This window comes from Poecilia reticulata, linkage group LG22 (assembly GCF_000633615.1).
Source record: "Poecilia reticulata strain Guanapo linkage group LG22, Guppy_female_1.0+MT, whole genome shotgun sequence".
Taxonomy (NCBI): Eukaryota; Metazoa; Chordata; class Actinopteri; order Cyprinodontiformes; family Poeciliidae; genus Poecilia; species Poecilia reticulata.
Window position 1 is genome coordinate 14,477,078 of NC_024352.1, and position 12,446 is coordinate 14,489,523.

The 12,446-nt window shown below is 37.9% G+C and overlaps 1 protein-coding gene across 1 annotated transcript in view; it reads left to right on the forward strand.

Annotated features, from left to right (window-relative positions):
- Nucleotides 1–11,311, forward strand: part of eipr1 (EARP complex and GARP complex interacting protein 1) — a 52,325-nt gene extending 41,014 nt beyond the window's left edge. The window contains exons 7-9 of the mRNA XM_008399624.1: nt 4,939–5,106; nt 7,958–8,125; nt 11,004–11,311. Coding sequence (XP_008397846.1) covers nt 4,939–5,106; nt 7,958–8,125; nt 11,004–11,178 — 511 coding nt within the window. The 3' untranslated portion in view covers nt 11,179–11,311. The remainder of the gene's footprint in view (nt 1–4,938; nt 5,107–7,957; nt 8,126–11,003) is intronic.
- The last annotated feature ends 1,135 nt before the right edge of the window (nt 11,312–12,446 follow it).

A 12,446-nucleotide genomic window follows, 5' to 3' on the forward strand; every position in this document is an offset into this window, starting at 1 on the left:
AATGGGAATTCCATCCTTAAGGACATGTAAAGTAATATATTTGCTGTTAGGAATACCAACATGTTTTGATATGCTAAATCATTTTTTTTTTTTACTTTTGAGGTGAAAGTAAATATTTAACTCAAGCACTGCTGTTAATTTATTCATTTGTTTTGTTTTATTTTCTGAGAGTATTGGTTGATTGAGAGGTGGGACTTTTCGCAGTTCTCTAAACAAACGCCCCTTTGTGATACAGGCCCATGCAAGTAAAACAGGACCATAGCAAGAAATAGTCTACAAGCAGGTTGTGTCCAGTTCAACATGACCCTTTAAGGTTCAATCACGGCAGATTTAAAATCTGTGACAAAGCATTCAGTTTTAAAGCAGTTTATGTATAAAAAATACTTCTTGCTGTTACTGAGAAGGAATGCAGTGTACCTGTTCTGAAGCTAAGCAAGTAGGAAATCGGTACAAGACAAACCAGTACACTTAACATCAGATCATATATGTATAAATTAATATGGTTAATTTTGTTAGAAAATGTCAGATAAAAGCAGATTAAGGAGGGCAGCGATCAGTCCGGAACTGTGGAAAGTAATGAGAAATGTCAAATGACAATGATTCGGCAAGTTGGTAGAGCTAGTTTAACAAAACTAGTTTAACAAAACTAACCAGTCTTGAATTTGTGAAGTAGAAGTTGATCACAGTATAAAGGTGCCTGAAAGCTGAAGGTCATACCTCCCAATTTGAGCAATATTTTTCCCTGAAAATAATGCTCAAGACAAGTAGAGGGAAAGTCTTTAGATTCTACTGTCAGCATACTCAATGTCACTAATTTTATATGCAAACCGGCCGGTGTGTGTAACATAATTTTTTGTTCTTGAATGTGATACAAACTGATCAAGTTGATCAAGCTGCAAAAAGCATCTCAACCTGTTCTTACATTTAGAAGTCAATTCCTTTTTCATATGTGAAGCTTTTAATTCCTTAAAAAGTACAAAAGTGCCTTTTTATGGTCTTATGCCTAAAAAAAGAAAATCAAAAACATATCAGTGGACCAAAAAAAATAGATGAACTAAAAACCAAAGCCAAATAATAATATAAGGCCAAATGCTTTTTCAAGGCTCTGTACATACTGTAACTCTTATGTGACTTTAGTTGTACATTGGTTCATGGTCTTTGTTGTCTCCTGAAGCCTTTTTTCAGAACAGCAGAAGAAAGCAAGAACAGCAAAAACTGCTGGTCAGAGAAAAGAACAAACTGCTAGTTAATTAGATCTGGAACTCTGCCTTCACCATAAAGGCAGCGTGAGTGTGTAGAAAAATCGCTGCTTGTTTTCTTCAACACCATTTCCTCTGCAGGCTAGCCTTGAACAGCAAAGCTCTGCATGGTTTTTGCTCAGCAGAGTGGAAAGCCTCAGTGTTATGGCCCAGTTGGGTGCCAGCAGTAGCTAGCCAGCAAGCTAGTCACCCCGCTGATTGCGTTAGGCAATTAACATGCTAATTAAAAATCTCATTAAAATAAGGGAGGTATAAGAGAATGACCTGAGGCAGACCGCTGGGCTTCATTTAGGTCAGGAAGACTCTGGGGTTTTAAGGGACTGTGTGTGTATTTAAATATGAGTGTGTTTCATGCTGGCTGTGCTCCTGGACCATTGCTTGACTGTTTGCCTGTTAGAAAACGTCAGATAACGAGGAAAACTCAACTGGAAGCACACGTTGTTCTTTGGGCTCAGAGAGAGATTATGTCTGGGACTTAGGTTGTTCAAAAGACTGTACATCAGATTCATACTGATAAGCATTTGACAAAAGAGCTTTATGTTGTTTTTGTTTCCTTTCTTTTGATAGAAATGCTTCTGAACACAATGTGTGGCTGAGCTGCTTAGTATTTCATTGGTGTCCGAACAGAAGTCATTAGGGTTGCTATTAATTACACCTTTTTTGTGGGGGTTAAATTTATTGCTTTATTTTTTCATTATTATTTATTTATTTATTTATTTATTTATTTATTTATTTATTTATTTATTTATTTATTTTATTTTATTTATTTTATTTATTTATATTTTTGGAAAAAAAAAAACTTTCTCAGTTTTGAACCTTACAAAAGAAAGTGACAAAGTTTCGCATTTGACGTATAAGGTGTAGAAAGTGCCCTGTCCAAAATGACAAAAAAAGAAGCTAAAGTCTAAATATATTTATACATTTACAAATAAAGTTTTTAGAATATTGCATCTTATTATTATTGCGTACTTACTATGCATTATTTATGAATTTTTGTTGTCTGAATTTTATCTTTTTAGCTGTTAAATCATCTTTGCAATGAAATCGGAATAAAACAAGAAGAAGGAAGATTAGTGTTCAGGTTAACAGAGGCAGGCCGCATAGTAGTCAAACATACACCAAAAACAAAGCAGAGAGACAACTTCTAATACCAGAGTACATTTAAAAGCTTAAAAACACCTTAAAGCTGTTTATTCCTGGCTCCTCAGCAGCCCCCATGTTTGTCTCTGCAGCTTTTTATGGATGGCACTTTGCTGCCATCCATTATGGAGCGCCAAACCTCCATTTACTGTCGCCTAATTTCAAAACTTTAGAGCATTTTATAAAGCCACAATGATTTTAATTATGCAGACGGGAGGTGCTCTGCACACGTACACATCTTTGCAGAAACACTGTTGTGACTTTTTTCACAATGAGAAGAAAATGACATGGTTAATAAAGAAATTGATGTAAACAGATTTTTATGCACAAATCTACAAATTATCTCAGCAAATCCCAGCCGCCTTAATGCTATTCATCTTTTCTTCATCGGAGTAGGTCATATAAACTTCTAATCCCATTATATAAAAACTTTGGATCTTTTTGGAAATTCAAAGTAATACGCAGTCCAAGTTACTTTCGGTTTTATTAAAGTTAAATTCAAGGAAGATTGCGTTTTGCCTCATTAGATCCACTTCATTTATTGTAAATCCAGTTTAGCATTTTGCCTCATTATTTATTACATAAAAACAAAATTGTAAAGGTTCTGTATAAAAACTAATTCCATGATTCAAATGGGTTTTAGAATCACTTTTAGCAGAAATATCTTCAGAGGGAACATCACTCCCTTAGAACATTGTATAATAATTGTTTTACAACTGTGACTTCAAATCATTTCAACACCATCACCATGCTTGACTGCTGGTATGAAGCGTTTGAGTTGATTTGCACTTTTTGATGTTCACCACACATGGTGGTGAACATTAAAGCCAAACATCTCCACTTTGGTCTCTTCTGTTTTCTCCAATAGCCCTGTGGTTAATTTAGCTTCAAATTTTAATACATATTGCTGATATATTATTTTCAGAGAGAAACAACTCGTTACGCTATTCCAAATGAATCGTACTGCGTATGATTCCAATTTCATTCAGAATTGCGCCCTGATCTTTGAGTTAATAGGTCTGTATTTAGATTTAAGGCACCATTTCCTCTGAATACTCTTTCTCACCGAAGAATGATTGGTTTCAAATTGGATATTACTTTTAAGGCCTTCTCAGTTGGATTTGCAGGGTCACTGCTGATGCCTTCACACACTGACATTGTCCACATTTCTCTTCGGAGAAGCAAATGGACAATATTTCTTTTATGTAGATAGTCACAATGTTGCTGATTACTAATTAACATGTCTGATCAGCCGCATACTGCTGCTACTTACTCCTTTTCTATAAAAACCATATGGAAACAGAAAGGGTGCACTTAGCATCTCTATTTGCACCTTCTCCAATTTGGCTTTGTATTTGCTTAATAATCACTTACACTGACTCTATTGCCATTTTTACTCTTTAGGTTGGAATATAATCATTTTAGAATTGAGTAAAAAAAATAGAGAACGAGAGTGAAGTTTCTTTTTGCACGATCTGCATATGCATGAATATTTCTCTATTTAAATTTAAAAGGGTGTTAGGAAGTCCCAGTTCTCACTGTTTCAAGGAAGTCGACTTGAGATGGCAGCCAGCTTATAATTGTGTGTATCTACAGAAAAAATGCAATCAAATCAACATATTCATCACAGCAGTGACAAAACACAGCAAAGGCTTTTTCTTCAGCCTTTAGAAACTGTAAAAAGCTGTAACCAATTTTTTAATTGGGAAAAACCAGCACTGAGCTGGCCAAAATCCTCAAATGGACCTATAAATGTGTTAAAATGGCTTCTTGATTATTGAGCCACATGTTTCCTTTGTTCAGAAGCATGACAGTTTTTTTTTTTTTTGCTTGTTTGTTTTTCACTTACTCTGTGCAGTCTGTTACATGGTGAAACCTTCAGTACATTTGTTTGCTGAAATCAAATCCCTGCCGAATCTGGGGATGAGCCTGATGAGGGTCAAGCTTTTGTGCAAAAACTTTAAGAAGTTAAATCACAGAGAGGTGAGGTGATTCTGTGAAAAATATATATATTTTTTTATCAGTGCAGATTTTAAGATTAGTAGTTGTTCATATGCACTTGTTGCAGCTCTTGAAACAAAGAATATACGGTACTTAGAGATGCAACGGAAGGTGAAAAGAGAGCCAAATACATAGTAGAATATTCAGAGAAAGAATATCTGAGAAACTTACAGGGAGATAACAGGAGGACTCAGAGAGATAAATAGAACCCCATTAAGCAGAACATCTTTTCCTTTATCATGTCACCCTGTCAGCTTCACTGTGTCTGAAACTCAAGGCTGTTCACTTATGAGTCTTGCCTTCATCATTTACCTCTGCCCAGCGTCGGCTTCGTTTTTGCGTCTGGCCTTCACTGAACACAGACAGACACAGAAAAGCTTTGATTAACCTAAGGAATGCTCTGACTTGTTTGTTGTTTGCTTATATCGTCTTCTCTCTCTGTGCCAGTTCCGCTTTGTGCTTCACTTCTTCATCTTTTTTTTTTCATGCCTTGCATCTTCTGCCTAATCACTTCTTTTTTTGATCTTCTTTCATCCAGTCAGATCTACTGTATAGAGAATGCCCATGGTCAGCTGGTGCGTGACCTGGACTTCAATCCCAACCGGCAGTACTACCTGGCCAGTTGCGGAGACGACTGCAAGGTCAAGTTCTGGGACGTCCGTAATGTCCAGGAGCCCGTAAAAACCTTGGAGGAGCACTCGCACTGGTGGGTAGAACACAAGGGGGAAATCCTTTTAGGTCCTTGAACAGGAGATAATTAATTCCCATATTGGTTGAAAGTTGCTTTGTAAGTCAACGATGCACACAGGCAAATTCATTACCTTTTTTAAATTAAGAGATGGAATTTAACTGTATATGCTCTGATCTTTAGCATTCTTATATAAGTCATTATGGATGTTTTTCATCTCCGTTGTCTTCTCTTGACAAGAGATTCAGAGTCTTGCAAAAACATTGTATCCTTAATGGTGGCATATTTCACTTTCAGCATTCCTTAAAGTGGGGTGCAGGTCAGTTTTCCATTGCTATTTCTATACATTTTAAGGAAATTGGGTTTTATGACTACAATAAATATCTACAAGCAGGAGCTCATTTAGTTGTTTTGGCTTGATCGTGGGTCCCAGTGGATCATATTTTATAAGAATAAATTGACCCATACTGAGTTGGAACAAAAATAAATGGATGTGGTACTATCAGTATTAAAAATGATACACATTAAAATGATATGTGAAACCCGAGCATTTTTATAAGCATCTATCTTTATAATTCAGAATAATGCCTTACTACAAAGAAAAATAAACAATGGTTAGGTGCAATCTACTTACTGCTAAGAAAGGAAGTTCAACTCTTTTTATTTCTGCAGCACCAACATAAAGAAAATGAACAAATCATTTCAGTTCAGTCACACATGCATTCCAATTGATCCAAGTTATCAAAAGGTGCACTTAGTTCAGCTCTTTACTCAAATTATTTTAATAGGTTTTCTATCTAAGGAAACCCAGCAGATTGCATCAAGTCATTGACTTGCAGCATAAACTCCGCCTGGATGGACATGTACTGAAAACAGATAGTCTCTTGCTTGTGTCGGTTACAGCAATCCCACATTTTGAGAATACATGTAGTGACAGTGGAGGCAAAAATAAACCCCCTCCCTTAATAAGAAGAAACCTCCAGCATAACCTGGCTCGGTACAAGCGGCCATCTGCCACGATCGACTGGGAGTTTGAGAAGACGGAGCAGAATGCACAAAAAAGAAGCAGGAGAACTGATTTAGGAGTACTTCATATGTTATTAAAAAAGCAAAAAGTTAATAGCAAAATAGAGAGAACGCTTCGTTGATGGCATTACTTCAGCCGGTGCTGCCCTCCAGGAAGGTATCGCAGCCAACAGAACACCAGGTGTAGCTTCTAGAAACCAGCTGCCGTCATCTTGTGCTCACCTTTTGATTATTTTTTTATGTTGTTCTCTGCCATCTTTTTTTTATTTTATTTTTTTTATAAGATTTATAAAATATTCACTTTAAAATTGTATTAATTCCTAAAGCAAATAGCGATTAATCTTCAGTTAAATGTGACATTTTGATTTGGGGGAAAAGCTTGCCTGCATAAGAAGCAGAAGTAAGATCGACAGTGTGGAGGACGGATATTCAGGCACATAGAGCAAAGCACACCCACAATAGCAATAAATAAGATAACTCATTTGCTGGACTTGTGATTGGTTTCCTGTTTCATTAATTGCTTTATCTCATAACTAATGAAATGCCCCGACTTCTCTTGATGTAATAAAAGGCAGTAATAAACTCATTACTAATTAAATCCACTGCCACTCCTTTGGTTATTGAGGACTGGAGGTGAGTCCAGCCCCGGGTTGTCTTCTGCTGAGGCTTCAGGCGTCGCTCTGAGCTGAACAGCCGACTGCAGATGTGTCGGTGTAGGAGACACGCTCCGTCTCTTCTGTGAGCTGAATAGATGATCAGCATGAGCCAAACTGGGATCCAGCTGCAGCGCACACACCCACACACGCAAACAGTGGAGCAGCCACACACTTTGCCGACGTGCACGCACCCGCACAGGAGCAGACGTTATCTCCGAAAGAGAGGCAGGCTCGGCAAACATATCAATAACTGTAGATTGCAGCAGATGGGATGTCTTCTGATGGGAGATAGGTGACGTGTGTGTGTATGTGTGTGTGTTCACTATCATCTAATCTGTGTTTTTGCAGAGCTCCCTTTTTATCTGTGTGGCCACATGCGTTTGTGTGCCTTCCCCATATTTCTATAAAGCACATTCTCATTTGTATTCGCCTGTATGAGCACCCATCTTCTTCTGTGCGCTGCGTTTATGTGTGGGTGTTTGTCGTGCGCGCTCATTTGTCGGAGCGCAGCCAGGATATGGCCTCGGGGCTGCTGGGGGTATTAGGGACTATTTTTTAGCAGGGAAGCGGATTAGCAGAGCGCAGGGAACGGCGTGGCCGAGGCTGATTTTTCTGTCAACAGCCTCGGTTATCCCTCAATCCCTCCCTGTGAGGGAACTGGGACCGCACTCTGAGCTGCGCCTCGGGCTCACAAAAGCTCACAAACACACAAAGATCGAGTGCACAAGAAAAAAAAAGGGAGAAAGAAGGAGAAGCAACTAAGGGAACGAAGGGACAAAATGGAGAGTTATGGAAGGGAGATGAGGAAATTGAGAAAGAAATAAAGTAAGGATTACGGAGTTTTTCATTATGATCATCAGAACATGTGAACTAAGCTCAAATATAGACTGCAGGCTTCCAAATCCTTATTACTGGCATCTAAATACTCAAACAGAGCTATTTTAACGCCTGCGTGAGATCACTGCGTTTTCTGCATGATGCGTGTGGGTGGCTGAGAGTGTGCATGTGCAGTCTGCTCATACGTACCGTCAACAAACTATCTCAGCATCCAGAGCTTGCTGCGGGGCTCTTCACCCACACACGGCTTTCTTCACAATCATTTTCATCATATGCATAAATGTAAAAAAGAAAAAGTGCTCCCCACGTTGCCGCGCCGTCTAACTCTGAATGAATAATGTGTGTCCCAGGGTGTGGAGCGTCCGCTACAACCACAGCCACGACCAGCTGGTGCTGACAGCCAGCAGCGACAGCCGTCTCATCCTCTCCAATATGGTGTCCATCTCCTCGGAGCCATTCGGACACTTGGTGGACGACGAGGAGCTCAGCGAGGGGGAGGACAACCACCAGGAGGACAAGTAAGAACAACTCTGGGAGTTTTAACAACTCATTAGCAGCGGCACCCAGCCTGAGCAGTCTGGTTGGTGGGTTTTTAGAAGGAAGGAACATGGGATTTTATTTTTAATAAGAAGATTATTAAAGTAAACGTGAGTAACAGAAATGAAAGAAGTTGAGTGACATCAGCGAATTAATAACACCTGACACCCAAATGAGCCTTTTGAAGGAAGCCGTAACCATTCCTTTATTGGTAGACTTGTTGATGTGCTGGGCACCATTATCAGATTTAAAGCTGATGAATTCAAATTATATTTAAGCAGTCGGCAAATACCATCATTTTTACATGTCTTTTTCAGTTCTGTTCAGTCTCGTAGCTCGCCATGGTTTTATTAATATGAATTTCCAAGACCAAGAAACGTGTAAAAAATGGACGAAAGGAAGAGGGAGAACACGAAGGAGCGGAGGAATGCTACCAAAAATACGAGATTATTTTAATAATGCCATATTTGTGCATCACTGTATAGCACAATGTTACACAAGACAAAGATAATCATAGTTAAGTCTCCAGCTCCAATTCAAGTTTATGAAACAAAAATAAAAAATTATATTGTATCCATGTAGGAGGAAAGTAGTGAAAATAAGTTTCTTTGAGTCTTAAACCAGCACCCTGCAGAGTGATTTAAATGCACTTTGTGTTGAACCTGTGATTCACCACAGTGTCAGCAGACTACTCACGACAAAATCTGTAGTTTGAACCACTTAAACTATTTACGTCTTCTAGTGGATGTTGCAGTTTGTGCTCTGGTTCTGACTGGCATTATTTATTTGATGCCTGAGGCAATTGGCCTTCCTATGTCTTCCTGTTAACCGTTTTATTAGAAAGCTTACGCATGTAATAGTCATGTCAAATATAATTACTGATGTCTGTTGCTGCCAGATGTGCTTTTACAAGCCACTGAATCAAATGGTGCACTAAGTTTCTTTCTCAGTTTTTTTTTTTTTGTTTGTCTTAAGCTAACACCCATTGGGGTAACAAGTGAACATTTTGGGGATGACAATGGAGAGGTTTCACCTTTTGGGTCAGATCTGCTCTAATCCTTTACAAAGGTTTAGAAGGGGAGTCATTGCACAGACACAAGTCTTCATCAGGATTAAGAAAATATATTTTCTCTGCTTTTCTGTCTTTAGTTGTTTAAAGGGTCTAATGAAACAAACTGAGATACTCAAGACTGTAAGGAAATATGCAGTGTATATTTGAACTTTTTTCCTCCTAAGATTAAAGCTGACAGCCAGAACCCCTCTGTCTCACAACACTTTGAAACTCTCAGTGATAAAAAGGAAAATGTTAAAAATGTGTTACTGTCAAAACACTTCAGGAGACTCTTTTTTTTCTATCTCTGCAGAGTTAGCAGAGTTGATTTGGAAAAAGTCAGGAAAATCCTCTGTAATTGTTACTGTTCACTGCTGTCCAAATCTGCTGCAGTCCAACATCCATTATGGTCCCCCTCTCAGCCATAACTACCAGCTCTTACACTCAATGGCCAACTCTCATCCACAATTATCAACTCTTCTTCCTAATTACCAGCACTCAGCTTTACTTTTAACCCTTTCTCTGTGGCTGTTGTTGACCTACCGTCCATATGTCCTACTCAGCAGTACCTTAACACAGCGTTGAATCCTCCACCTGCAGCCAGGACATCTGGGATGAAGATTTTTTTAAAGGAAAGAAAAGAAAATAATGTGTAGGCTTTTGTAGGATCTAATGAGATAAGCTAGTTTAAGATTTCATCACAATCAATTATTAGAAAGTGTCATATCTTTTTTCTTGTAAATTTTAGGTAAATCTGCTTGAAGGGAGTTGCTCATTTATAGTTGTTCTGGATATTTGATCTTGTATAAAAGTCACAAAAAGTATGAAAACCAGACGTTCATACTCTGGTTCCACGGCAAGGGAGAAAGAGAGAAAAAGAGGAGATGGGCAGCGAATTATCTTTAAAAAATAAGTATTTTCATCAGTTTTATCAAGGCAAGTCCTCCTCATTGGATTAAAAAAAACTTCCTTTTAACGTATAAAATTTTGATTTTATATACTAGACTGATTTTTTTTTGTTGATACTCCTCGCAATTAATTTTCAATCACAAGTTTTCACTTAAAGTTTCGTGTATATGTGACCCCAGCGGTCTGATCTATGGCAGGCTGTCGGTGGTTAAACTGTGCAGCCACATTATCCCTAAAAGCTCTCGATCCCTGGTGTAACTGAGACCAAGCCCAGTATTTGTTAGGATCACTCAAGAGCTCCCACTTGTGCTCTCTCTTTCTGTTCTTTCCCATTAAATGTATACAAGTGACACATTTAAGAGCGATTTTATTTTAGGCCGCCGTCCAGAGGGAGCAGCTACTGTCAGAGTAAAAACGTAAATGTGTAAAATAAATCCAAATGTTTAAATCATTGTTTTTCCCCTCAGGAACACTTACAGCCTGGGGGGCTTGAAGGGAATTTGAGCTGGCAGTGATACTGGATCATATTCTTGAATTGTTATTTATTGTCTCGGTGTTGTAGCAGCAGCTAGCAGAAATGTGTAAGCACTGACCGTGTTATTGGTTGGCAGTTTTTTTATATATATTATTCAGAATTTAATACCCCAATTTAATGTTTGATAGTTCAATTTAACTCCTGAAAGTTTTGTGGAAATAAAAGTGAATAAAATAAAATAGTAAATCTGCTGTTCTTCCCCTTGCTAATGGTGCTGTTGAGACTTGATTTTATGAATGCCATTTAATACTCAAGACATTTTCACAAACCCAATCTGCAGAATTCAGCTTTTGACGGATAGCAAATCACGAAGCACTCCTCTTCAGTGTCTTAGATATTTCTGTAATGTGTTTTTGCGCTGCAGGAGTAAGGAGCCCCTAAAAGACAGCGTGGTGTCCACCTACGAGGAGCACGAGGACAGCGTGTACGCAGCAGAGTGGTCGTCGGCCGACCCATGGCTATTTGCATCGCTTAGCTATGACGGACGCCTGGTCATCAACAGGGTTCCCCGAGCTCTTAAATACCGCATCCTGCTGTGAGAAAAAGAGCTACCCCACAAGCGTGACTAATACTTTGTCTGATGTTCTGTAAATATCTAAGTCTGGATGTTGTATCATTGTAAAGAAGGAAATATCTTGCTAATTACCATTAAAGTAAAGTCTTTGAATCAAAGGGTGCCTAATTTTTGAGCTCTTAAAGTTTTATCTGCTGAACAAAACTGTCCTAGCACATTCCAGATTTGCATGCATTTCGGTTCCAATGCAACCGATTCAAAATGTCCAACAGGATCTAACATTTGAACAAAGTGTTGCCAAATTTGATTTATTTCATTGTCACGTTTTTAAATACCTGAGAAGTTTAATTAAAACAAACGAATACTATCCAATTCCTCAAAGACTACCGTAGAAATACCAGTTACCATAAACTGTTTAGGGATAGACTTAATTTCTCCATCTGGTAGAGGTCGACCTTCATAAAGCACTACTGATACTCGTCTTAAATTACCACAATGCATTTGGTTGATTCAAACTTGCATAACGTCAGAAAAACATAATGGTTATAATTTTGCCATACCCATTGTCTGAAGTAAACGTGAGAGGGTAAAAGGAACACTTTTACATTATGTTTTTTATTGTACTGAAATGAGAAAGTTCTGGCAAATTAAAGTTTCACATTGGTTTATACTGGGCTTACATAGAAAGAAATCAGAATGTTTTAGATTTGTATGCATTTATTTGGTGAAAAAAAAAAAAGAGTAATGACATTCTCATAGAAAAATACAAAAAGATCAAGAATACCAAATAGATGTTTGCCTAAATTATTTACAGCCCCTCCATTAGAGAACATTAATTATACAATAAAGCAAAAACAAACGAGAAGAAACTCATCCGGTTTCGGACCACTTTATTCACAAACAAGAACAGACTTGACACACATGACGGAAATGTCAGGAAACGTGCAAGGAGTAACCCTGATCAATGTCACTTTTTTTTTTTTTCTGTCAGTTTATTTCACCTAAAATAAAATAAATGGGGAACATTAAACCTGTTCCCCAATCAAGAATTGAATTTGACTGGGTGCAATTTGGTTTATAACAGCTAATGAGTTATTATTATTGTTATACTGTATATTGTTATCTCATATTAATACAATGCTCTTTTCAGTTACATTATTGCTATATATGTATTACTTTTTGCGCTATGGTTTCTTGGTTCCCTATTTTTTTCTTTTTTCTCTTTCTGCACGTATAGAAGCATATTGCTAGTATGTTCACGTAGCATTAGAAGCGACTACAAAGCAATAAAGT